This window comes from Protopterus annectens, chromosome 14.part0 (assembly GCF_019279795.1).
Source record: "Protopterus annectens isolate FY-2018-M chromosome 14.part0, PAN1.0, whole genome shotgun sequence".
In the NCBI taxonomy this organism is placed as follows: domain Eukaryota; kingdom Metazoa; phylum Chordata; order Ceratodontiformes; family Protopteridae; genus Protopterus; species Protopterus annectens.
In genome coordinates, this window is record NC_056748.1 from 877868705 (window position 1) to 877896052 (window position 27348).

Below are 27348 nucleotides of genomic sequence, written 5' to 3' on the forward strand. Positions count from 1 at the left end.
TGTACTCTCAGCTAATCATAGCTATGGGCAGTTCGACACACCCCTATCCTGCAGCTTTGCCTAGCTAGGAGCAGACCGGTTTAGCAATGCTCCAATGTGCTTACAGCAATGGCGACACACCCCTCTCTTGATGTCATCTTTATCTCAAGGGCTCACCTCAGTGTTATAACGCTATGCTGTAAAGTGCATCCTTACACCAGCGGGGAATCTGCGATTCGCTATTACTCCTCTCATTTGCATGGCATTGCCTACCAATTCCTAGCTACTGTGCATAACACTGTCACTGCCCCTTGCAACCCTTGTGTCATGAGTATGGTGTAGCATGCCTGCTATTGACTATTATGGGGAAATCGTGATATGTGTTTCATTGCGGTTTCATTCTATATTTTTATATATTCCTTGTGATCCCCTTTTCGCACCGCAGCCCTGTGCTTCCACGTCGCGATAGTGCGACTGTATATATTAAATGTTAATTTTATATTTTGTACATATTTTTTATGCCATTGGCTATATATTCAGCCATTGGCATATATTAACAATATAATGCATGTGTTTGTTCGGCCGTCATAGCTCCGATTTTATGTTTGCAAAAATGTAAACCGTTTTCTACGGTTTACATTTCTGCATGCTTACACTACGCCTGCACCACTTCCTGAATCGCTTGCACATGGGGTAATTAGCATACAAGGCTCAGGAGTTCTGCGGGCGTAGCGTACGCAGGTAGTGCACGTGGGAACAGCTTGTACCTGAATCGCTCGGTAGCCATCTTTGGTGTTAGAACGCTGATGCTACGCCTGCACCTGGCGCAAGCTTATGGCCTGGCTATAAAGTAATTTAATTTCAGCTATTTTTCTGAAATTTTGCAAGTTAACCTTCTGTATTCCAGTTTTCCCTGTTAAAATGTATACATTTAAACCGTTACAATAGAAAATGTTGGGTGCAATCACCATAAAATTGAAGTGCACCATGCATGAGGTTTGCACTGGAATATAAATTGTGTAATTAATAAACCAGATTAAAAAATAATATATATGCACACACGCACACCAGACTTATCAGCTTTGCATTTTGAATGTGGAAACAAAGTATCAGGTTGGCAGGTTTTTTTGCAGGGACTCTTATCCTTGTAAATGATCTGGAAAAGTGTTTTTTGTAAGGGTTATGGTATCTTAAAATGGTAACTGTTAAGAACTGATTGTCATTCAAAAGCTATATTATAAAATGAACGTATGAATTTTCTCCTTTGAAAGCTATAGATTCAAGGCATCAAGGACTTTACTTTTTTCTTAAGTTGAGTAAGTTAAGTTTTTTTTTATCCAAATACCTTTATTGAATTATCACTTGTGACATAAGCAAATTTACATTTATATAAGCTACATTAACATTACAAACATTATACTTCACATATAGAGTTATATATCATTATAGCCTAAGCAATATTACATAAATTATTCAATTTCTGCCTTTTAGCATCTTTATTAAACCGTCACTTACTACATAGGCAATCATGCACTTATATAAATGAAAAGAAACCACACACCGGCACAATCCTAGTCTCAAGCATTTTACATCACAAACCATACTGACACACTTCCAGTTGCAAACATTATATATGACTTGTAATCTACCCTACTTTCTCAATCAAACATAGCATAGCTCATTTAAGTCCTGCTGCCTTTTAGACCTCATTCCTCCCTTTTATGTATTCTTTCCACAATTCCCATTTTTCCTATGTATTTTGCTCCTACCCTTTTCTAAAAATTTCAGTTCTGGTTGTTTTGTCTCTGTTACTATAGTCAGTACTTTCAGTATAGTCTGTTTAGATTTTGATTTCCATTTTCTAGTAATTGCTTTTTTGGCAGACACCGTTATTAAGTACAGCAGTGCCTTACCATGTCTAGGCAATTCCGAATCTGTTTCATAGCTTAGAAAAATCATCTCCCTTGTCAGACTCATCTGCCCACCCAACATCTCCGACAGTGCATCCCGCAGGGAATCCTTAAAGTCTGCCAACTTGCCACACTCCCAGAAAATAAGTTCCCAATTATCTCTTTCTTTCCCCTTCCCACCTCCAACATTTACTTTCTGCCTGAGGATAAACTCCCTGGAGTTTACTTCAGGTATAAAAATATCTATGTAAACATTTCCAGGCAAACGTCCTAAATCTTCTAGATTTTTAGTAAAAGTTAAGTTTTAAACAATGGTAATAATGTTTAAATTTTGATTTCGTCTAGTGCTTTGTGGAATTGATTTGTTTGGCCATTCCTTGACTAAGATGGTAAAACATTCTTTGGATCAAAGCGGTGCCACCTTTATCAAGTTGACCTCAATTAGTGGTGGGTGTGTTTGTTGTTGGACAATTTTAAGACTGCTTTATATACTCAAAAGGAAGAACTAATAGTGGACATGAGTGAGTAGATGCATTCATGGTTTGTGGTGATGTAAAGACTCTTCGTGTCTGTGTGTGTTAAGCATGTTAGGTGTGTTGTGTAGTTGTGGCTAAAGTTATGGAAGCAACTGATAACTTGTCTTTTGGATTTATTTAAGAAGGATTGTTCTGGAAGGCTGGAATCTAGAGAAGCATATTTGTAAAAGATGCCAGGAAAAAGAGTAACCGAGTCCTTCTGGGTGTATTAAATTATATGTTGAAAAAAGGATTCAGGTTAAGTATGAAGCAAGTAATATGCACTTGTTTTCCTACTGTGCAGTACTAAAACAGAGAGGTTCAAACTTTACGTCATATGTCTGATAAGTTAGATAACTTGGAGAGTACTAGAAATCAGTTTATGGGGTAGTTAAAGCATTGATCAGATATCTTGTTTAATCGGATTACTGTTTCTTAGAAATGTGCACTAATAGAGGGATTCAAGTTAAGTGTAACAGCAGTAGTCTCACCCCTCTTCCCCAAAAAAGAGTGGATACCAACAGTCATGCCAATGCTGTGAGAACACCCTTCATTAATTCAGTAAGACATCAGCCCAAGCTGTGATGAATGAACAAATTAAAAATCTTTACTTTTAAAAAGATCTCATTAAATAGTACTGCATTTGCACTGAGAAAATAAAATATTTTGTAAGGACATACCGAAGACAGAAAACTGCAATTGCATCTGATGTTGTTTCTTCCATTCACAGAATAAGAACCCTGACTTTGCCCATATAATTGCAGGTGATTTCAATCAAACTGAAATTCATATTATCCCATTACTTTTAACATGTGAGCTTGGCAACAAGAGGGAGGAACACTGGATAAGATGTACACAAATGTAAAACTGGCCTACAAAGCAATACTTTATCCACTTCTGGGCAACTCAGGCCATCTTGCCATCATGTTGCTTCCTGCATACACACCACTGCTGAAAAGAGGCAAACCTACAGCCAAGCAAATATGGATATGGCCTGAGGGAGCAGTCTTGGCACTACAGGACTTCTTCAAATGTACAAACTGGTCAGTGTTTAGAGATGCAGCTGTAAAGAACCACCATATTCACTTGGAGTATTATACGGAATCTGTAATGGCCAATATTTCAAAATGTGTTGATGACATAAAAGTCATCAAATGTATCACCATGCTAGCTAATCAGAAATCCTGGCTATCTGGTGAAGTATACGAGTTCTTAAAGACATGAAATGCTGCATTTAAATAAAAAGACAAAGATGCTCTAAGAGTGGCCATAGCAAATCTAAGCAGAGGTGTAAAGGAGGCTGAGACCTATGGACGTAAAATTCAAGGACACTTATCTGACCATAGGGTCTCCAGACATCTCTGGCAAGACATTCAAGCCATAACCAACTGTAGGCTTGAGCCTCCCCATGTGATGACAACACAGAATTTCTGAATAAAGTAAACACCTACTTCAGCAGATTTGATATGGACAGCAACACTGTGCCAAATAAGCTCCCTGTAGAACAGGGTGAGGAGGTGCTATGCCTAAGAATATCTGATGTTCTGAAGACCCTGAGATGAGAAAACCCAAGAAAAGCAGCTGTTCCTGATAATGTTATGGGAAAGGTTCTAAGAGATTGTGCTACCCAACTGTCAAATGTCATGAAATGCTTTAAAAGGATAGTAAAAAAGCATCTGTCAGAAGCTTTACCACCGACCTTTGACCCTCTATAGTTTGCATGTCGGCCAAACAGGTCTACTGTGGATGACATTTTGGTGGCCCTGCACCTTTATGTGGAAAACCTTGAAGAGAGGAACAATTAGTCAGACTGTTGTTCTTTGAGGTTAGCTCAGCATTCAACACAGTGGTTCCGATGCATCTCATAGGCAAATTAATTAACCTTGGCACCAACAAGAGCCACTGCAACTGGATCATTGACTTCTTATTTGGAAGACCACAGAAGATGTGCTGGTAGCAACACATCAGGTATCATTACACTTAACACTGGTGTGTCTGTGTGTGTACTTAGTCCTCTACTATTCACCATCCTTACCCATGACTGCTGTGCATAATTTCCCAATAACCATATCATCAAATTTGCAGATGATACCACTGTAGTGGGTCTCATAAGGGATGATGACGAGAGGGAAAACAGGAGCAAAGTCAGCTCTCTGATCAAATGGTGCGAAAATAACAACTTGGATCTGAATGTCAACAAAACTAAAGAAGTCATTGACTTCAGAAAAAGGCCAGCCATTCACTCGCCACTTGTGATCAATGTTGAGGTGGTCGAGAGAGTTCCTGGGGGTACACAACTCAGAAGACCTCTCTTGGTCCGTGAGCAGAAGGCCAGGTGTTTAATAAAGCTCACCAATGCCTGCATTTCCTGAGAAGGCTCAAAAGAGCAAAGCTTCCTCTGAATGCTCTATCCACTTTCTATAAAGTAGCTATTGAAAGTCTTCTCACCTGCAACTTTACTGTGTGGTATGAAAACTGTACTACGGCAAGGAGGAAGAAGCTTCAAAGAGTGGTGAGGATTGCGAAGAGGATAATGGACACAAATCTTCCATGCAAGAACTTTTTACAAGAAGCATAAAGAAGCCATACAAAATACTTAGAGATGCATCACATCCAGCATTCGGCTGGTTTGCTGGATTTTCATCTGGCAAGAGGTACTGTAGCATCCGCTGTAGGATCTCCAGGCTCTTGAACAGCTTCTGTCCAACAGTAATAAGGCTTATAAACTCTGACATCAACTTGGACATCTTCTATCTCCAAACGTGATTTCACTAGTAATATTTCACTGAAAGTGATACGTTATTTAATTCACTATAGTTAGTACTGTGAAGAGTGGGTAAAGATAGATGAAGGCTGCCAGCCTAGACAGATAGAATTTTACAGATAATTCTGTTATCTGTAAATATTAATAACACAGGCTTGTTGTCTTAAATGGAAAAAAAACTGCTGTTAGATGTGGAACTGCAGGAAATGTAACAGTAGTGCTCTCTACTGACCAAGTGAAGCGTGTTGTGACCCTTTGATGTAAACATGGCTCCGGCCAGTCTAGAGGAAGGCCGCCTTTTTATTGTTTTAACCAGTACTTAAATTGCTAGATTTAAACATGCAAATGTATTTTTATTGCTCTGCTTTCTGACCAGCTGCAAGATCATAACAGGAGATGTTAAGAATGTAAATGTAGTTTCTGTTAGCCTGGGAACGCAAGGAAGTGTGAAGAATGATGTAATGGGAACCAGGAATGTGATTTTAAAAACCAAGAGAATCAGAGACCATTAAGCACTTTTGTCTTGACCCCCCAGCTCACAGCACTGTCTTGCTCTATAAAGTAAGTTTATCTTAGACTTGTGTTTTCTCTTAGAAATAGCTAGAAACTAGAAAGATTAGACTTTTTCTGTGAGAACTGTACTACTGAATTATTTTAAGTATGTCTCTGATCTCTGAACTCTTGACTAGCACTGTGTAATAAGAAGTATTGTCTTGTGTTTTTATTATTTATTATTAAATATTTTAAAACCTGTCAACTGTGGCTGTTTTGTGTAGAGATAATTTAAGCTCTAGAGTACATTGCATATTTATAGTGATTACTGTACCAAGTCACTCTAATGAGCCTTGACTGTTTAGTGATACTACCAATTGGATAATATTGCACAGTAATAATTGGACACCCTTTAAGGGCCTTTGAGTAGCTGATAAATATTAGCTGGGTGGTGGCAGGTGGTACTACCATATAGTCTGGGTAATAGGGGCACAGCTGGAGAACCTGTGCCAGCCTTTTCCAGGAGTGTCTGTGGTTGTATAAACTCTTATCTCAAAGTGTGTGTGTGTGTCAGCTACTTGGGCAGGGACACAAAGCACTGGTTGGACAGAGAGGGTGCTGGAGGTTTTAGCTTGCTCAGCTAGGCTGAGATCTGGACCTTCTAGCTGTGCGATTGGGGAATCTTATTGGGGACCTAAAGAGCAAGGGAGCGACCAGCCCCGGACTGACTGTGATCTCTGTGTGCTCTTAAGGGAAATTGCACTTTACTGTGTGTATTGGTTATCCTTTACTCCTATATGAGACGCCCCTCACTGGTGTTAGTGGGGAGGATTGAGGCTCCTTGATTGCTGGGCCAGGGCACGGGTGTCACAAGTGCATTCTTACAGAAGTGCATTATCTTTCTCTTAAAATTGCAATTGAAATAATTCCTCATGTGCAATATTAACCAACTGCTTTTTCTTTTCTTTTTCTGTGTACAGTACTGTTTGTTCATATCTTTAGGTTTATATGTATGAGTAGTTTTACCTGACTAGAAATAGGTTATAAGGAGTATTTTTTGTGTGTATTAGAATAGTTGTGTGTACGTCATATCTTGTTGTCTTTATACTTAACTTGCCTCTGTACTCTGATGAGCTGATACCCAAAATTTCATGTAGTTTGCAATTCTGTTTCCTAAATGACAAAGTATTCCTTAAATCTTTGAATCTTATTTTTGTAAGATTGCACTAGAAACTGGGCTGAGACTGAGATGGTTGAAATCATGTTGAGTCACTGATGATAATCCTGTTTTTGTGCGACAAGTGTCATTAATAACCCAAGGCAGAAGCACACGTGTGATAAGCTGTTAAGACCAGTTATGTTTTACATACATAGTAGGTGCCCGTGGTGCAGATTTAGGCTCCATAACCCATACATCTCACATTATCTGATGCCAGATGTGAAATTCAAATGTCATCTGTCTATCACTTGATTTGATAACAGTAGGTTGGCATTTAAGACCTGTTCACTATGTGCCAGCACAACCACAAATTAGACTTGAAACAGGACTACTGCAGGAACATAAGACAAATTAAAAGTTGTTATTGTTAAACTGGATAGCTCCTTTCAACTTACAAAAAATGTGCAGTTTGAAATCTATGAAGTCAGAAGTATGGTGCAGGAATGTTTATATACATCTACTTCAGTTTTTCTAAGAATCCTAGCAAATAATCATGAATTTCCTGAGACAGACTCTGACATAAAGATTCAGGCACAAATACTAAACAGAAGGATGACTTAGTTGCAAAAGTTCGCAACTCTTGAGTGTTTGTTTTGGTTCTTTTATTGCACAGTCTGCATTTCATCCCCGTATGTAGGTTTTGATTGCAGTCTCTACTTTTTTTTCCCTCATCCCATACATATGCTGCTTGGTGACATGACACTCCATTAAACTTGTATTAGATGTGCATTTTGTTTATGCATGCTGCACTAGACTGGCATCTCCTACAGGATGTCTGTTCTGTATCATTCCTGTTTCTTCCCTGGTTTAGGCTGTGCCTTTCTCACGATCTGTATTTTGGAGAATGAGTAATACAGGCATACACTGGAGAAATAAGGACAAAGGCATTTTCAGAGTTGGACATTTCTCTGGAGAAAAATTCTAGACTGCAAAGTTTCTAGAAATGTCAGAATTACAAACTATAAAGACTGAGGTGTATAAAGCTATAACCATTAACAGAGCAGGTTGAAAGATGTGTGCGGTGAGGAGAAACATAAATAAATATATATGGAGCAAATAAACAAAAAGTATGTGAATACAGCAAAAAGTAAGAGAAGCCATAAAACAGAGTGCATGCTGTGGTGACTGGAGCCCATATAGCGGTATGTGGTTAGTGGAGTGAAATATTTGTTTAATGCACTTAGCCTTGCAAAGGCGGTCCAGCCCTACAACCCTCTTCTGCCAGTCTACACTCTACCTGTGATTGCTTCTAAGTACTTATAAGCCTAAACTATGGCAATCACTTCCTCAGGACTTAACTGAATACACAAAGACTACTCATTGTTCAGGCCACAATTTAAGCACTGTTCACTAAACAGTTTGAATGCAACTGTTCATCCAAAGGGCATGTCACCTAACTCAGTACCATGCACTCCACACCAGTGCAGGGAGGACATGCAGACTCTGCACAAAAGGCACCCCAGCCGAGAATCAAACAGGATAACCTCTTGCTGTGAAGCTACAATGCTAACTGTGTCACCCAGTTGATCCTTCCAATAAAACATGGTAGTTTAGGATTATCTGATTTGACGGGATATTTTAGAGCTATACAGTTAAGGCTCATATACATAAAACAAGCAGAAAGCTATAATTCAAACTGGCAAGGGATGATGATGATGAAGTATGGTGTCACATAAAGAAGTAAGTTGCAGATCCTTAAGGAGAATAACATCCATACAGAATATTATATTCATCATAAAGTAGCAGAAATTATTTTAAGAACTAAGCCAACAAGATAATGGAGAAAGGAGATTTTACAGATAGGGATAAGAGCAGTTAGGGGTACAGAGAATAGACAAGGAGGGGATAGAATTTACTGGAGAAAACTGGTAAAGGAACCAGAGTATTGGGAGCAAATAGAGAGGGAAAGGTAGTAGAATGGGAAAGGGGCCAAAAAGACATTTGGACTACAGGCTAGATAATGCCTACCCTATGAGGGAGTGATAGAGTGTAGGCAAAGAGAAAGGGCTATGGGGATCTTAAGTGAAAGACCTGCTGTGGTTGTCTTTAGTTGAGTCTGTAACAGAAACTGCTGCTAAAGAAAGGTAATTAGCAGGGCTTATTTTGCATGGCTACTATAGGAATCTGTCAAAGAAGGTTAGAAAAGATTACTAAGAGAGATTGGATAAACAATTCACAAGGAAACAATAACAGGGCACATGTACATCTCCCAAATATGCAACAAAGTCTAGAAGATTCAGAATGTTTGCTTGGAAGTATTTGCATAGGCATTTTTTATACACCAAGCAGACTGCAAATAATTTTTCCTCAGTTAGCTGACAAATGTTGGAGATGTGATGAGAAAAAAAGTGGTAACAGAGAACATATGTTTTGGGAGAGTAATGAGTTGGCAGACTTTAAAAATTCCTTACAGACTACTGTGTCAGAACTACTGAGTGAGCAAATGGGTGTAACTAAGGGAATTTTTTTTTGAGCTGGGATAGAATACCTGAATTGCCTAGGCACAGTAAAGTCTTAAGTCTAAATCTAGTGGCTGTCAAAAAAGCAGTTACTAGGAAATGGAAATGAAAGTCAAAACCATCAGTATTTGAAGTATTGAATATTGTAGCAGAGATAAACTTGAAGGTGGAATCTTTATCAAAGGGTAGGAGCAAATAGCATAGGAAACAAATAATTTGGGGAACAATACATGCTGAGTACTGTTTTGAAGGAGTGAGCTTTAAGGAAAGGCAGGTTTTGATCAATTTATGTAATGTTGGATTGATGAGTATAGAAAATAATATCTGCGATGTATAATCTGTCCAACTGAGAATATCTAAATATGGTTTGTTTTCTTTTATATAAATGTATGTTTACCTATATCTGAAGTGATAGTTCAATAAAGGTGTTAAATGTAGAATGAAGATGTCAAAGAATAGCTAAAAGCAGCTTATGTCCAAGGCTTCAGTAAAACTATTAATTTCTTATTTACAAGTTATTTTATGTTAGCTTCAGCTTAATAAGGTTGGTTATGCATAGGTGTAAAAAAAAAAAAAAAAGTTAGCATGCACAATCAAAACACTCATGTTGTTCCGAGCTGTGTAGAATGCACTGCCATCAAAAGGTTAGTAGACTAAAACTGTAAACACAGTAGTGCACAACTTATTCATTATCATCATCCACCCCCTTTTTTCCCATTTTTCTGCATGGGGTCAGGGTGTCATGTCAACTGCCGCCATCTCCCTCTGTTCAGTGCCACTCTCCTGCCTTCTTCGACATTCATGCCTGATTGTCGCAGGTCTTCTCTTACACAGTCCATCCACTCTCTTGTTTACTCTTGCCTTCTTCCTGTTTGTCCCAAATCATCTTCACCAATTGTCTTCTGCTTTTCTGCATATGTGCCCGAACCACTGTAAGCTGTTCTTTGATCTTTTCTGTAATTGCAACTACTTTGGCTTCTGCTCTTATGTCCACATTTCTTCATTTGTCCCTCAGTGTACATTCTACCATCCATCTCCGGCACTTCATTTCCAACAACTCTAGCTTCCTCATCTGCTTTGCCTTTAGTGCCCAGGTTTCTGTACCATACAGTAGTACTGGTCGCACCACTATTTTGTACACATTACTTTTCAGCTTCTCTGGCATTCTTCTGTCATATACTACATGCCAGTTAGCTGCAGTCCCTCTGATTCTAGCTTTGACCTCCTCATTGAGACTTCCGTTCTCCTCAATCACCCCTCTCAGATACTTGAAGCTGTTAACCTATTCTTCCATTTTCCCTTCTATCTTAATTCTCTGTTTCTTTTGATTTTCATTTGCTGCCATTACAACTGTGTAGTCTTTACTCAGTTTTATCGTATTTGCCTTCAGTTTTGCATTCCATTCCCCTATCCTTTGCAGACGATCGTGTGCTTGTAATGCCACATTGTCTGCATATAGCAACCTTGTTGATCTGTCCCCTCCATCCTGTTTTTCTAATGTAGTCCATCACCAGTAGGAGCAGCAATTTGCTCAGAGATGAATCTGGGTGCACACCCACTGCCACTGGGAACCCCTCTTTGAGCCCGAATAATATCCATGCTTGAAGTATTAGGTCCTTGCACACAGCTTGCAGTAATTCTGCCAGTGTTTTTGAGACTTCGAATCACTGGAGGACTACCCAAATATACTTTCTTGAGACCTTGTAATGTGCTTTCTTCAAGTCCAGAAATGCCCAGTTGGACTTGTTCCTAATTTCTAGCTTCTTCTCAGCTATTTGTCTCATTGCAAACTTTGTGTCAGTTGTGCTCCATCCTGATCTGAATCTAAACTGTTCATCTTCCATCTTATTTTCTACCACTCTGCATATTCATTTATCAGTCACCCTCTCCAGAACTTTCAGGCAATGTGATAGGAGTTTGGTACTGCTGTACTGCCCACAGTTGTGAATGTCCCCTTTTTTCTTCTAGTGTCTTGTAATATAGTTAAAAGTACAGAAGATTTAGATAAACTGTGATTTATTTTTGAATGCTAGTTCTAATTTGAAATGCATAAAACTTCTAAAATGTTCTGATTTTGAAAGGAATTTTTCATGTGGTGCATTGTCTGAAAGCAAAAGTAAGATAACGTTGCATTGTGTTGATTTCAATGAAAAGAAATGTATTTATTTATTTTTGCCCCATCATGTCTCAGTCATCAGCCCCCTCAAAGTTGATAAACCTTTTTATTTCCCATCAGTGGGAGAAAGGCCTATGGAAGGGCCATAATTTAGACAGCCATCAACGGTTGTTGAAATTTTTGATGCTTAGTCCTACGCATATACAAGCCTGGCAAAGTATTTAGGAGGTGATGTGCAATTTTCTGACCATGCAGACCATCCCCTCCCTCCTGGAAGAGGCATTCCTGAAGTAGCCCTGCTTCTCCCCTGAAGCACTTAATGATGGTGGATTTTCACAGCCTCCACCCAAGAAATCCCACCATGTAGTGTGTCCCTGAGTTTACACAATATTCTCTATTCCCAGGATGAGGTGAATAGGCCCTGTTCCCTATCTCCTTCTCTCAGTGTGGCTTCTTTCAATAGTGCTAGGCAAGAAGACATGCTGTAAAGCAAACATGTACTTTTGTCCAAGGGGGGAGGGGTGATATTTAAATAATAGTCAGCCAGCAATATCTCTGAAAAAGGATGTAGTCTTATTTTGTGTTAAAATTGACCCTACAGCCAGAAAAGACATATCTCTTAGGATAAGAGTTGCCCATGACCAGTCTGATTCTTATTATATAGCTGGGAACTCTATGCTTATATTTTTTTAATGTAGTTTTGTGTTGATTTTGCAAAAAAGTCAGATTTCTTACATTTGTGCTTTTGATATGAATTCAAGTATGTGGTTGTAGGGCTGCTTAAATAGAGCCATACTCCTTTTAGCTGTCATAACTTCTTGTGTGTTGTTTCAGGTGAAAGAAAAGCGAACTTTATCTTTTTGCCACCCATTTTGTATGCAGTACTTCTGTTTGCATTGTTTTGCCAAAACATCTTTATCTAGTCAATTGCAAAGCTTTGTTAATGAATAAGCGCACCATATGAGGCATTGTCCTTTGCACTTTGCTGCAGTATATCCCCTGCACCTTAAAATCCATATGTTGATGATAGCCCTTATGTGCCTTATTCCATGTGCTGATGGACATGAAAAAGAGCTCTGCCCCTTATTCTTAACTTTGACAGTGCTAGGAAGGGTCATCAGTTTTCATCACCGCTCAACATTTTTTTTTTGACCCTTAGACATGTCCATGTTTGCCTTCACTTGTCAGCACTTGAAAATGACACTAACAGAACTTTGGTAAAGTCTCGCTTGCTCATGTTCACCCTTTGTTTCATGTATACTGACAGGTTCTGTATGCACCCCCTGTTGTCACGGAGTAGCATTTTTTGCCAGAACAAGTGTGTCATACTTTAACCCAGTAAAAATATATAGGAACAAATACTGTTTTTCTGATGTGACCCATGAGGCATTTGACGTACGAGAGCTGCATATAATGCAAATAGTGATTGACAGAGAGATCCAGGTCTGCAGTATATAGTTTGCTAGCAGCTTTTTGCCTTAATGTTCTGTGTGTTAACTACCAGACACTTGTATGTAATTTTTTTTGTTCATCATTCAGGTGATGTGCTGAATATTGACCCCTTGAAGTTCTATATTCACCTTTACAAAACGTTATTAAAACTACATGCAGGTGAGTTCTGTATACTTATCGTTCATTGGTGTATATACTAGACTAATGATTACTGTGGCCTTTTTAAGCCTAGCCATGCATGGCAAATATTATAAATATATTTTTGCAGAGAGTTTATTTTGCGTTGTGTGTTATGTTTTTGAAGATTGTAGCAAACAGAGAGCAGACTTTGAGCAGTTGTGTGTATCTGAATATTTTCACAGCTGAAATGCATGTGATTATGGAACAGGGTAGATTTGATAGATGTTTTTAAGCTTTGCCTCTGCTATGCAGTATGTTCCTCTGTTACACTGCAGAATCATATATTGCATTCATCGTCAACTATGTCTCCTGTTCAGAACCCGTACTTTTTTTGTGTGTTTTTAAAAAGCATAATATTTTCAGAAAACAGACAACATGCCTTCAGATATCAGTGCTTAATTTAGCCTTATACTTAATTTGTGCTTCTTATGCCCCTCCCACCAAGTGTATCTACATTTTCTCTAAATTGGGTTTACAGGTCATTTAATTTTGTCTTTTTCTTATTAAAGCCCAGCTACCAAAGCAGCACACTCTAGGCCTTACCAGAAACACCCTGTCCTTCAGTACTACTCTTGTACCAACGTTAGTTCCATCTGCATGTGTGTTGGTTTGGTTTCTTATTCCCATTGTAATTATCAGGGAGACCTTAAAGAGCATGAGCAGTGTTTTTTGCATAAATTTAATTGCAGTGGAGTGAAGTTCACATCCGTCTTCATACATGTGATAAAAAGAAACTCTCACTGAACATGAAACTGCAGTGGATACTCCCCCCAATGTCCTGAATTAACAATTTAGCAAAAAATAACTGCTATGCTTTTTGCAAAACAGTTCCATGTCTGGCAGTAGTTTTAAAAGTAAGTTACTTGAAAATCAACTTTGTTTTCCACAAAAGAGTATTTACATTTATCTTCATGTTGAAAAATGAAGTTTTAGCTTTTTTGCACCCTCCTAGAACCTTGTCTGGTAGATACAGTACTGGCGCCCAATTGACTCATTCTTTCCAGGGACACGGGACATGGTATCCTAGCATCCCAGGGCTGGGAAAGAACCCTATGGCCCATTTCTTCCCATCTGGGAAGTCCAGTCACTCCTTCCATTCCCTGGTGAATTGTGTAGTAGGGAGCAGGACAGCTTTTTGGTCCTGGGAGTTGGCCTACGCCTTTCCCCCGTGGGAGTACTTCCTTCTCCTTCTGTGACACCTTTAAGCTCACTACTGCTGTCCCCAAAGGGAACCATGCTGCTGGACACTGGATTCACCTCAGTTTTACTGGTATTAAGCATGAGCTCGGGTGGCTCAAACGTCTCTGGGTAACACTTAGTGCTCCCACTAAGTGTCACCCTTGTGGCAAACCAGAGTTGCCTACTTACTTCCAACATGGGCAAGCTGACAATATTTTTTCACTTCCCTTCCTCCCCAGCCAACTTCTACAAACAGTTAAACTGCTATTTGAACTCTGCTTGCCTGAGACATGGTAAGGGCTTTATCCCTGTATACTTTGGAGTTGCTATGCAAAGTTTTGTCTTGATCTTGTGTCTGGCAAATGTGCACTCCTGCCCTGGGCTTTGACAAGTATCTGCCATATCCAAACAAGCTTCACACTCTTTTCTTTGTCTTGCTGTGTTATTACTGACAGCAGTTGCATGTTGACTTTACACTGTTTAACATTCAGAGACTTACACTATTTAGCATTTGCAGACACACAAAGATTTCCCAGATGGCTAATAATTTTCAGTGCCACCACCCATTCTTCCTTACGTGACAGTGTGCTGCCACCAGCCAGACCGGTCTTGGCACATCAAAGATCATAGAACATACTTAGAATGAAGGAGCTGTGTCACATTAGTTAATGGTAGCTGTTACTAAGCAGTCTCGCCAGAAAAGGGCAGATGCCAACATTTTTCTTTCATCGATTCTGTGGGATTACATTTCCCTTATATTCTTTAATAAACAGACACACACTTTTATAAGTGAATAGTAAAACACTTTACCTAAAACAATGCAAAGCACACTGGAAATTAAATAAAAAAGATAAGCTGTCAAGTGGGGAAATTCTAGTAAACATTAAAACAGTTAAGAAAAAGTATTGTCTGTTATCAAGCTGGTTTTACTTCAATCTCTGACTGAAGAGAAACTGAAAACATATTGTTGCTAATTTGCAACTTCTATGGCATTTGAAGAGTAAAACAGATTTAGTTCTACAAATGTATTCTTACTGGATGCCTTGAAAAGTAGGTTCACTCCCCTTTTCTTATAATGTTCATACGGAAGTTTATTTCAGGTTCATTCATCCCTTTTCAAGACACTGTGGAGAAGAGAGATTCTGATTAACTGTTGCACTGCACTGAGTTTCTAAAGAAGGGCCACCTTACTTGCTGATACTTTGGTGTGGAGGCTGTTCTGGAATGGTCTCTTCTGGCAAGCTTTCCCCACTGTTTGATAAAGCACTCCTGACTCTTTCATTTCTTACTAAATAAACATTTTAAATCCAAGTGTACTTTAAAAGCAAAGTTGCTTAACTTTCAAGAAGGTCCTAACCCATTTAAGGTAGGTTTCTTTTCTAACAGCAACTAATAGCGTATGAAACACTAAGCTCAACTAGTGTGCATGTATGTATCTGTTTGCCTGAAAACAGTTTCAGTTTTTACATCTTTGCGACATTTCTACTGAAAAAAATAAGCATGTGTTATGCACTTTTTTCCACGTGATATCTGCTAAAAATGTTCTCGACTGAACTAGTCAGTATAGTGATTATCCGTAAGGCACCCTAGTAGTAACCAGATTTTCTGTTGGCAGTTTTTCCTAGAACTGCAGCTGTTTCTTGCCAGCTTCCCATTTTGTACCTTAATGTGTACCCTTTAGCGTGGCACCAAAAACCTCACTGAAGTCAAGGTGCAACACAGTCGAAGAGTGGACTAAACAGGCAAAACCTTATTGCAACTTTAAGTCTAAATTAAAAATACACCCTGCTATCCAGTGACTTTGCAACTGCTCTCCCCCTATTAATATTCACACTGTAAATAATTGCCTGATCTATAGCTATAATTGCTCCTTATCCCAACTCTTATTATAAATAAACACCTGCCTCAGCAATCTTTTGTGTGTATGTAACTTGTAATGGGAAGTTTGTACAAAGTACATAGCTATTTATTATGGTTGTTTTCTTTTTGCTTTACTGTTGTTGTCTACTGTTTTTTATGTCTCTGTAGTATTTTCAGTCATAAATAATGTTTGTCTGTAAAAATGCACTTGTAATTTTACAAATCTGTGTATTTGAACCTCTATCTGTCAAGTTTTTTTCACTGTGCCACCACTGAAAAGGGATATCTTACCAAGTCTGACTTCCCTTTTAAACAAAAGCAGTACATAAATAAAATTGTTGTAAAACCAAGCAGCTGGTTACTGTCAAGAGACTGTACATTTATAAACCAACCAAACATTCTCCAGAATGTTAGCTGTAGTACAGTTCTGTTCTTATAATGGGCTTATGTCAGTAATGTAGACCTGGTAGCAATGTAAAGTGTTCAGTGAGAGGAATAAGTTCTATTTAGGTCCTCTAAAAGTGAGCTCATCAAAAGAAAAGCAGTCAGCCTGCTTTTTTTACAATAGTGTTTTTTTTTGGGGCAAGCTTCCATGCCCTAGTTCAAGATTTTTGTACCTAAGTGAATGGAGAAAAGCCCACATGCACCAGTCTCATTTACTGTTAGTGAAAGTCTGTTTTGGCCAAGTGTATTGTCATCCACTTGGCTGTTATGCAGCTCTAGCCTTTTGAAGGACTGCATTCTAGAACTGAGAAAGATTTCTAATAGTGTCATGTTTTTTCTCCCTCCGATGAAAGACAATTTCTTTAGATTGCATTTTTGATAATTTGTTCACAAAGAGCGCTCTTTGTCATCCTACAGTCTTCAGTATCTACCCCCCCCCAGTAATTCATCTTGCTCTTCCATTTGAGTAAAAGCTGGTTCATTTTCACTACCTTTGTGGCAAACTGTCCACAGAAAAGTGGTTAGATGATATTTTAAAAACAGGCTCCATAGAACAATTCCTTAAAAATCCCCTTCCTTGGCTTTCGTTCACTTCAAAGTTCTTGCTAACAAGTGCTAAACCCCTCCTACAAAACGTGTTAGCAAAGGGGTTGTAAAATAGTGTGCATCTTCTATGGCTTAAAGTAGTTGGACTCCAGATTCTTTTTGTTATTTTAAAAGATGAAACCTGGGGGACCATTCTGGTTCTTTATCTTTCTTGAAAAAGTATTTGAAGTTTAAAAAACTAGGGTTGGTGGCTCTGCTGTCTGGTTGTTCACTTTTGGATAGCAGATATAGATATATCTAAAGGATGCAGACTGATATATTTCATATTTTCTAACTACAGAAAGACTCCTTAAGTTCAGGGTAAGTTTATAAACTGCTGTTTAGCATCTTGATTGCCCCAAGGATATTAACAGATGGCTTAATCCCAGCCATAACTGCTGTTTGGTTTATCTCATTCAGCAGTCTTGACTTAGTCATTTTATTCTAGTTTCCCTAGGATGAGCTTAAACAGTAAATCACTAATGGGACTGTTTTTGCACAGTGATGAACTTAGTCCTTTAAATGGTTCATATCATAGTAAAAAAGTAACTTGTGTGAGAAGGTATCATTTCAGTGTGCAACCAAAACCTTTCTTGCAGCTACGTTCAAGTCAGCTACAACATTCTCATGGTATCCAACACCAGAATTGAAATGAATTCTTTCAACATTATATGCACAGTTTGGGGGAATCTGATAACATATGAATTGGATCTGTTTGGTTTAATTTCTCCAAACCTTTTGGATTTCTAATTCCATGACAGGAGTGGACCCCATTTCTAATTCAGGGTATAATTAAAAGCTCATGAAACTAGTATTGTTTCAATCTTTGAGGTTAGCCAAAAGTGCTCTTCTCAGCACCTGCAAAGTGTCCAGCATTGACTCCTGCAGTTTGTGCAGAGTTACGTATATTGGTAACGTATCTAAATATGACTGTATATTTTTTTTTATTAGACCCATCACTTCTAGAAGTGTTAGAACTGTCTGAGTATCTTTCTTCCACATTGCTGCTGTTTCTTCCTGCAGATCTTGATATTTTATGACTGTGTGTGTGTCTTTATGTGAGATACTGTGATCGCTAGATGTAGCAGTTTCACAGATCAATGCTACTTTTGTCTTTTTTTCCTGGACTGCTATATCTGGTTTTCTTGCATCTTTTTTTTAATTGTTGGTAGTGGGTGATCCCACGTAATGTATGCTTCATCATTCTCTGTAATGCTTTGTGGTTCATGTTTCCAATGCTTCTCAGCTACTTCTGTGTTGTAGTGTTTGCAGAATCCCCAGGGCAACAATCTTGCCACATTATTGTACCTTTCAGCATACAGGCCATGTGCTGTGAGTGTGTCATACTCAGCAACAATGTATGTGACTGCTTTTATAGCCTATTAACCTGCTATGATCCTAACGGCCTCAGGGCCCTTACAAGCCTAGCCAAGTTCAGCCTCTTTTCCCAAGGGTGTCTGGCTCAAGCAGACACTAAAATCAACACCTATTGCCCCTGTCCAAGAGGGACACAGGTGGAACCCCCGGGGTGAATGTCTTGTCACTCATCCAGTTGTCCAAATTATTCTTAAATAGGGCCAATGAGAGGGCTTTGTTTAACATGAATAGGAAGCTTGTTCCAAAGGTGGGGCAACCTTTGTGAGACAAATATGTCTCTCCAGCAAGTTCTGTTGATGTCACGTACCAGGTTAAGGTCCTTTGAGCAAGTGATCTGTGTGCCACTTGATTTGCGAATGTGCAGCATTTCCATTAAAGCTGGGTCAGAGATTGCTCTATATGCAAGGCATAGGTTGCTTCTGAGCAGTCTGTATGACACAGAGTAAAGTGACAATGATCTCAGTCTGTCTGCATAAGACAGATATTGAATACCCTGAATTTTCTTTGTAAGGAACCTTTGTGGTCTCTTCTGTTGCTGCAGGTGTGTTTGGAAAGGAACATACCAAAGGGAGCATTGTTTTCTGTTACTGATCTGGTGAGGCAGGAGTACGGGGGGGGGGTCATAACTCTCTTTTCTGGAGACAATGCCCTTACTTAAGAGATGAGCATTATAAAATGCCCTTTTTACCACTGTGGAGACATGGTGCTCGAAGTTAAGGTTGCTGTTAACCTGTGTGCCCATATCTCTCACCACTGACTGTGTGCTTAGGGCTATTGCCATTGATGTATTAGTTTGCAGGAGCATCACCCTTGCCAAAGGGGATGATGATGCTTTTTTTTTTGCATTAAGTTTAAGACCATGACTTTGGCACCAGTCATTAGTCTGCATAAGACAATCTTGCAGGATGTTGACATTGCTATGGGGTTTCAGTGATCGCTCCCAGTTTGCAGTCATCAGAGAGGTTGTCAGCCACAGTCCTTTCATTTTAACCTGTACTTCGGAGAAGTAGATTCTGAACAGTAGGGGTTCCAGAACTGATCCCTGTGGAACACCACTGGTTACAGGTCTGCTGGAGGAGGTGGAGTCCCCTAATTTGACCATATGAGTTTTGTCAGTGAGCCAGATTGCAACTTACCTGACAATGTATGGGTTGATACCCAGCTGGGTGAGTTTTATCAATGGTGCCTGAGTGGGGGATTGTGTCAAAGGCCTTTGCTAAGTCTAGGTAGGCCACATGCACAGATATGCCCTCGTCTAAGGCTTTGATGACTGTCTGGAAGAAGTCCACCAAGTTTAACAGGCATCCGTTTCCCCTTGACAAAGCCAAACTGGGTGGGGTCGAGCATTTGTAAATTTCCTATGTCTTTGTTAATAAAGTCCATGATGATTCGTTCCATGGCCTTGCAGTTAAGGCTGGTCAAGCTAATGGGTCTGTAGATGTTCTTCGTGTTTCACTGTTGCAGTCATCACACTTGGGTTATCTGCCTGCAGGTAGCCCTCAGTCGGCCCGAATACCAGAGACTTAGTATTTCTGCGTCGGTTGCTGTCGCTCCAGGGCTGACGTCAAGTTGTCAGGGGTATAAAAACAGGCAGCCAATGCCATTACATCAGTCTTTCTTGCCGAGGAGACTGAAGCAGAAGCAGTTCGCACAAGTGTCGGTCAGCCACTACCTGAGTTTTCGTTTCCGAATTGAATCATTCTGAAGTCTTTTAAAGCTAAGTACCTCGTTGGGGATCCTTTCTTCTTACTCTAATCGATGTCAGAAAAAGTTAACAATTGTCTCGCCTGTGGAAAGGAAATACCCCACCGAGATTTCTATTCTTACTGCGTCACTTGTTTAGGCCCAGACCACGACATACCTCGCTGTCGGTTTTGTGCCTTGTTCAACGCCCAAACTATTCATCATCGGGCCCTTATTGTTGCTAAATTCTTTCGTTCTCTATCTCCATATTCCGAAATGGCTTCGGTAAGCCATCCGACTACCGATCTTCCTCAGAAACGTAAGGATGAAGACCGAGACAGACCGCACACATCCAAAACTGCCGATGATGCTTCCGTTAAGCTAGTCGCCAGTTTGCCGGTACTCAGTGAGGTGCTTTTGCAGTCCCTGATGCCCACTTCAGTGGATTCTGAGGCCTCTACCGAAACCCATTTGGAGTCTGGTATGCCGTGAGACTCTTCTTCGACTATGGAACCTGCGGATGTCTCTACCTTCGATGGGTCCGAAGCCACTGAGCAGACACCGGCTTCTGATGAAGTTCTTTGCACTACTGGTATTCGGCACAAACCGACTACTTTTTTCGCGTCTTCAGTTCTGTCTAAAACTACCAAGTTTATAAGGCCAAGAGTACGAGCTACACCTAAAAAAAGACCCAAACTCAAGCACCTACTTCCTTGCTACAACATCAAATGCTTAAAATGGCAGAAGACCTTATTATGCTGATTAGGGGAAGTCAGCCTTCCCCTGCTAAGAGAAAAAGAGAACTATCCCCAGCAGCAGTCCGATGACTCTGAGGTGTCTGATTATGAAGACATACCTTTATCTGCTTATGAGGATTCAGATGCAGAGGGATCCATTCCCTCTGCTTCTCCTCCAGAGGATTTTTCTTTTGGTGAAACCTTAAATACTTTGAGAGTATTTCCAGTGGGAATGCCAAGACTATCCTCAGTCTAAAAAGAGGCTCAGAGAATTTCTAGATTTGCCACAACATAGGCCTTTAGCAATACCCCTAGTCCTGGATGTTGTGGATGATGTCTTTATGGAATCCAGTTTAACTCCTGATACTTTACCCCCTGCTCCTAGGAAACCAGACAGGTACTACAGAGTTCCTGACTCTCACAAATTACTTTTCAAAAATCCTACTACTGACCCAGAGTTCATCTCCCAGGAGCCTAAAGGTATCAAAGCAACTACAGCTAAGAATCCCACCCCTTTGGACAGGGATTCCAGAGCTTTAGACAGATGGGGTAAGAAAGTATAAACCTCTGCAACTCTCGTCATTAGGGCTTTGAATTGCCAGTTTCACATACTGAAGTACCAACAACATATTATGGACCTTATTAAGCAAAAAAATAGCTACCTTTACAGACTGTGTAGAGAATAAAGAATTACAAGAGCTTATGCATTCTGCAAGCCAAGTCAGCAAGCATATTTTGCAGTGTGGCTTTGACGCCCTAGAAGCATCTTGCAGGGCAGCAGTCACTGGTTCTGTACTGAGAAGGTATGCTTGGCTTAAGAAGCAGACCTTGCCAGACCATGTAAAATCAAAATTACTTTTAACAAGGACAATCTGTTTGGCACCAAAGCAGAAGAGGTTCTTAAAAAGATGGAAGAAAAAGCTAAATCTATGCAGACAGTCAAGGATTTCTTGCAAGTACAGTCTCCTAGATTTCAGTAGGCATCGGCCCTCAAAACATTGGTCCTTTCCAGCCCCCTCAAGGCCATCTCAAATTAGACCCAGGGGAAACAGACCCCCCCCCCCCCCCAGACTACAGTCTCAGGATATGCAGAGATCTAAGCAGTGGAGTGCCTCCACTTCAAAAACAGGAAGTGCTTAAGCCACCCCCTTACGGAAAGAATTCACAGTGACTTCCTCAACACCATTCCCCACCTCTGCCCAACTGCTCGTGCCCCTAGGAGGAAAACTTGCCCATCATGCAAAAAGCTGGGCTTCCATCACCAAAGACCGAAGGGTCCTCAATATTGTATCCCAGGGGTACAAATTTTACTTCCACTCACTGCCAACCCCAAAAGGGTTCCCAGACCTTCCTCCAAACCAGTGGGCAAAGGCACAAAACCAAGTTCAATCCCTGCTCTCCATAAGGGCAATTCAACCTGTTCCTGTAGAACAGATAGGTCAAGGGTTCTATTCCAGACTTTTCCTGGTACCCAGAAAAGAGGGTACTTGGCACCCAATCCTAGATCTTTCCATTCTAACCACCTTCCTGGTGGTACCAAATTCAAAATGCTCACCCTGCAACAGCTTCTTCCTATGCTGGCCAAAGATGCCTGGTTAGCCACCTTAGACCTAAAAGAAGCGTATCTGCACATCCCTGTCAGGGACTCATGCAGGAAACATTTAAGCTTCAGGCCAGGATCTATGCATTATCAGTTCTTTGCACTTCCCTTTGGCTTGTCCACTGCTCCCAGAGTATTCACAAAATGCTTGGATGCAGCCATTGCCTACTGCAGACAGAGAAAAATTCAAATTTACCCAAACTTGGACGACTGCCTGATTCAGGCAGACAGGAAATGCTGTTGCAGCACCTGACATTTGTAAAAAAAATCTTCTAACCTCCCTGGGGTACACCATCAATGAAAAGAAATCAAAACTAGTCCCCAGTCAAAAGATTGTATTCCTGGGAGCAAGCTTGGACACAGCATCCCAGATGGCATTCCTCACTCCAGAAAAACAAGCCTATCTGACAGACTACTTCACTCAAATGGCCACCAGAACCCAGGTATCCACAAGGAAAATCCTGCAGGCCCTAGGGTTCATGGCCTCTTGCATCCTACTAATTCCATATGCCAGACTGCATATGAGGAAACTTCAATGGTACTTAAAAAGTCTTTGGTGCCAACATTCTCAGGACCTGGAAACTGTCATTCCTATCATACCTTGTCTAAGGACAGCGTTTTCTTTGGTGGGCAGCAGCATGCAACTGCAATCAGGGACTTTCCTTTACTCAACCCCATGCTGCCCAGACCCTAAACACAGACGCATCAGACTATGCCTGGGGGCACACCTGGATGACAAGTGCATTCAGGGCCACTGGAGCCCAAGTCAAATTCATCTGCACATTAACCAAAAAGAGATGCTAGCTGTTCAGCACGCTCTAACAGCTTTCAGATTCCTACTCTCACCAGGGCCCCTGCTAATAAAAACAGACGACAACACAGTTATGTGGTATATCAACAAGCAGGGGGGAACCCACTCTTACCCACTCTGCAGGTTAGCCATGGCCCTGTGGAACACAGCCTTGGACATGCGGGTCAATCTGCAAGCTCAATTCCTGCCAGGCAAACAAAACTCACTGGCAGACGACTTAAGCAGAAATCTCCTAGACCCACACGAGTGGCAATTAGAGCCCAGCACCTTCAGCCTTCTGATTCAGAAACCAGACCCCAGAGGTGGATCTCTTTGCCTCCCCCTGCAATCACCAGCTCAGCAAATTCTGCACCAGGACACCTCACAGCAGGGCATGGAAAGTGGATACCCTATCCTTTCAGTGGGTTAACGTCTCAATCTGTGCATTTCCCCCTCTGCTCCTTTTCTCAAGAATATTGCTGAAGATAAGACAGGACAGACCAAGGACATTCCTGATTGCCCCAGACTGGCCACACCAGCACTGGTACCCACTACTGCGCAGCCCGTCAGTGGTGCCACCCTGGCATCTACCCCAGAGCCCGATCCTCCTCACTCAGCAGGGGGACAGATCTTGCATCCGCAACTGCAAATCCTGAATCTTGCAGCCTGGCTTATTCCTTGAATTCTCCCCCAGTGACCAGCCTAAGCAAGCAGGTGCTGGATGTCATTCTTGAAGCCAGAAGACCCAGTGCAAGGAAATTCTATCCTGATAAGTGGAAAAGGTATTGCCCCTGGATTCAAACTAAAGAAGAGGACACAACTCTGCCCTCCCTACCTCTAATCCTGGATTACTTAGCATATCCACTCCACAGAAGCCTATACTTCTCCTCCATTAAGATCCATGCCTCCGCCATCTCGGCTCATTACAACACTGAGCCACCCCTCTTCTCTCTCTCTCTCATCAAACAGTTCCTGAGAGGGACAAACAACCTAAGGCCGCCAAGGAGAGCACCCACCCCTGCTTGGGACCTTAACTCTGTACTGGAGAAGCTCAAATTACCCCCTTTTGAGCCTGCAGCGTTAGCAGAGTTAAAATTTCTCTCTTGGAAAACAGCATTGCTTCTGGCCATCACTTCAGCTAGAAAAGTGTCTGAACTACAAGCACTTATGGCTGTGGAAATCCTTCATTATTTTTCATGCTGACAAGGTCTCCCTCAGGACTAATCCTTCCTTTATGCCTAAAGTGGTGTCCAGTGTGGCTCTCAACCAATCTATCCATTTGCCAACCTTCTTCCCTAATCCTGAAAGTAAAGGTAAAGGATCCTGTACTCCTTGGACGTGCACAGACAGCTCAGATTCTGCCTGGATAGGACAAAACCCTTCAGGAAATCTGACCATTTATTACTCAGTTTTGCACCAGGGGCAGAGGGCAATGCTATTTCAAATCAGTCAGTTTCCAAATGGATAGCACACTGCATCCATTTCTGCTACAAACACCATGGAAAACCAACCCCTCAGGGGGTCAGAACACATTCCACTAGGGCAACATCTACCTCTACAGCATTCCTCAGGGGAGTCCCTACCAGGGACATTCTGGAGGCTGCTACCTGGAGTTCTGTACACACATTCACCAAGCATTACCACCTGCCTATATTTTCCAAATCCAGGGTGGGTTTTGCAACTGCAGTCCTGCAGGGCATACTAGCCAGCCCAAACTCTTCTTGACTGCCTCCACCCTTTCTTCAGCTTTGGGACTCAACCCAAGTGTGATGACTGCAACAGTGAAACACGTAGAACATAGTGTAGCTGTGTACACTTACCATAAATGTAGATGCTCGAGTGAATTCACTGTTGCAGTCCAGGTTTCCCTCCCTCCAGCTCCCTTCTCTCTCTCTCTTCTATGTGTATGTTACTCACACCTTGCAGGGGTATTGGTATTTACTTTTTACTGGTGGTGATTTTCCCACCATAGCTTAGCTCCCTATTGGGGGGCTCCTGACATTTGGGGCAAGAAAAACTGATGTAATGGCATCGGCTGCCTGTTTTTATACCCCTGACAACTTGACATCAGTCCTGGAGCGACAGCAACCGATGCAGAAATACTAAGTCTCTGCTATTCGGGCCGACTGAGGACTACCTGCAGGCAGATAACCCAAGTGTGATAACTGCAACAGTGAATACACTCGAACATCTACATTTGTGGTAAGTGTACACAACTGTACTTTCCTGAGGTAAATAGATGCACTCGGATGACAGGAGCTGTTTTCCATTCTGCTGGGCTGAAACCAGTGCTTACACTATGATTGAAAAGCGTGCTCAGTGGTGATGCTAATTCCTGTTTTAACTCATGTAGAACACAGCCTGGGACGTTGTCTTATCCCATAGAGGCTGTGTGTTTTTAGCCTTGGAGTGGGCTTTTAAGAACTGCTTCTTGGAGATACTAGGTGTAGGACAGGTGTTAAGGATCCTTTGTGGTATATGTGGCAGAGAGAGGGGAGTGAAGTTTTCACTGAACCTGTCAGCCAGCAGATTTGCTATATCCACAGGTTCTATATGTCTAGCACTGTTAACTACGAGTTTAGCTCAAATCTGGGCCTTACCTTTGAGGTTACAGATGTAACTAAAGAATGCCTTGTGGTCATCCTTAGTTAAGGAAGTTAATTTGGATTTGTAGTTTTGGAGGACTTCACTGGGAGTCTTACTTGCTTGTTTAAGTTGAGGAGGGAGTGTTTCCAGTTTTGAGACCGATCCTTCCTACCCTTAGACTGCAATTTCTTTCTCCTGTTGTATAGTCTGTTAATGGCAGTTGTCCACCAGGCAGGTTTGTTTTTCCTTGAAGATCTTGCTTTGGTTCTGTCAGGTACAACAGAGTCAGTACAATTTTACAGGTGCTTTTGTAAAGCATTGGTGTATAACTCAGCATAGGTGTCTGTTTCATCAGTCGGGGGAGGGGCTTCAAAGCTATTTATGCTGTCATGTAAGAGGTTGTAATTGGCCTTTGAGAAGTTTTTTAGTCTGGTTGTTGCTAAGGGGTGAGGTCTTGTGCTATAGTTAATTCTAGTGAGACTGATTTGTGGTCAGATCTCACCAGGGATGGCTACACAGTGGGGGTGGTGCAGTGATCCCCCATGTTGTTGAGCACCGGGTGCAGGATGTTTGATCCCCTTGTGGGTGTGTCAACTAGCTGGTCCAGGGCATTGGAGTTAATGAAGTCCAGGAGTCTTTGGACAAGCGAGTTAGTAGTATAGTTTACCCAGTCTATGGGCACATAATTAGACACCTGAAACCCCAGGGTGTTTGGGTTTATCGTGATTGACTCAAATACATCCAAGTAGGCTGAGTAGCTGCCCTGATTCGTAGAAGGGATCGTATAGCTGGCAGTGATCTGAAGAGGAGTCTTGCCTACAGTCAATTGCACCTGAAATAATTCAAGGGAATTGTGCTGTTTGATCAATCTAGAGGTGTATTCATCTTTAATGAATATTGATACATTGCCTCCTGTAGTTCTCACGCCTTCCGTTTGTGATCTGAACGTGTGGAAGGAAAGGTAACCTGGTATATGTGGGGTGCTCTAGGTCTCACTGACTGCACAAATGTCAGCATCTTCCAGGGTGAAGACTGCTTCCAGTGAGTGCAGTTTCTGGTTTAGACTCCTAGTGTTTAGCAGCATAACCTTTAGGTTGTTTTTAGAGGGTATTTTTACGTTGGGCAGTTTTGTTCTTGTGACATTGCCTAAAAAAGGCACTATGGTGATGACAAGAGCCTTAGCCAGTAACTGAAATCCCAGGGGTGACAGATGAAGACCATCTCTAGCAAAGCATCAAGGTCTGTCGACCATGTCATCCCAGGCTGACAGTTACTGTATCCCCTTTGAATGACACCAGAAACTAAGCCAGTTGTTGAAGTCAATCATTTTTTTGTTTGTGTGCTGCGATAGCGTTGTCGCCTCACAGTAAGACGCTGTCCAGTACTATTCTCAGCTAGAGCATCTTCTGCATGGAGACATG

General features: G+C 41.1%; 1 protein-coding gene across 1 annotated transcript in view; it reads left to right on the forward strand.

Annotated features, from left to right (window-relative positions):
• The window catches only part of NOC3L (NOC3 like DNA replication regulator), an 825940-nt gene that overhangs the window by 339041 nt on the left and 459551 nt on the right, over positions 1-27348 (forward strand). The window contains exon 16 of the mRNA XM_044056662.1: positions 12994-13065. Within this exon, the coding sequence (XP_043912597.1) occupies positions 12994-13065 (72 nt within the window). The remainder of the gene's footprint in view (positions 1-12993; positions 13066-27348) is intronic.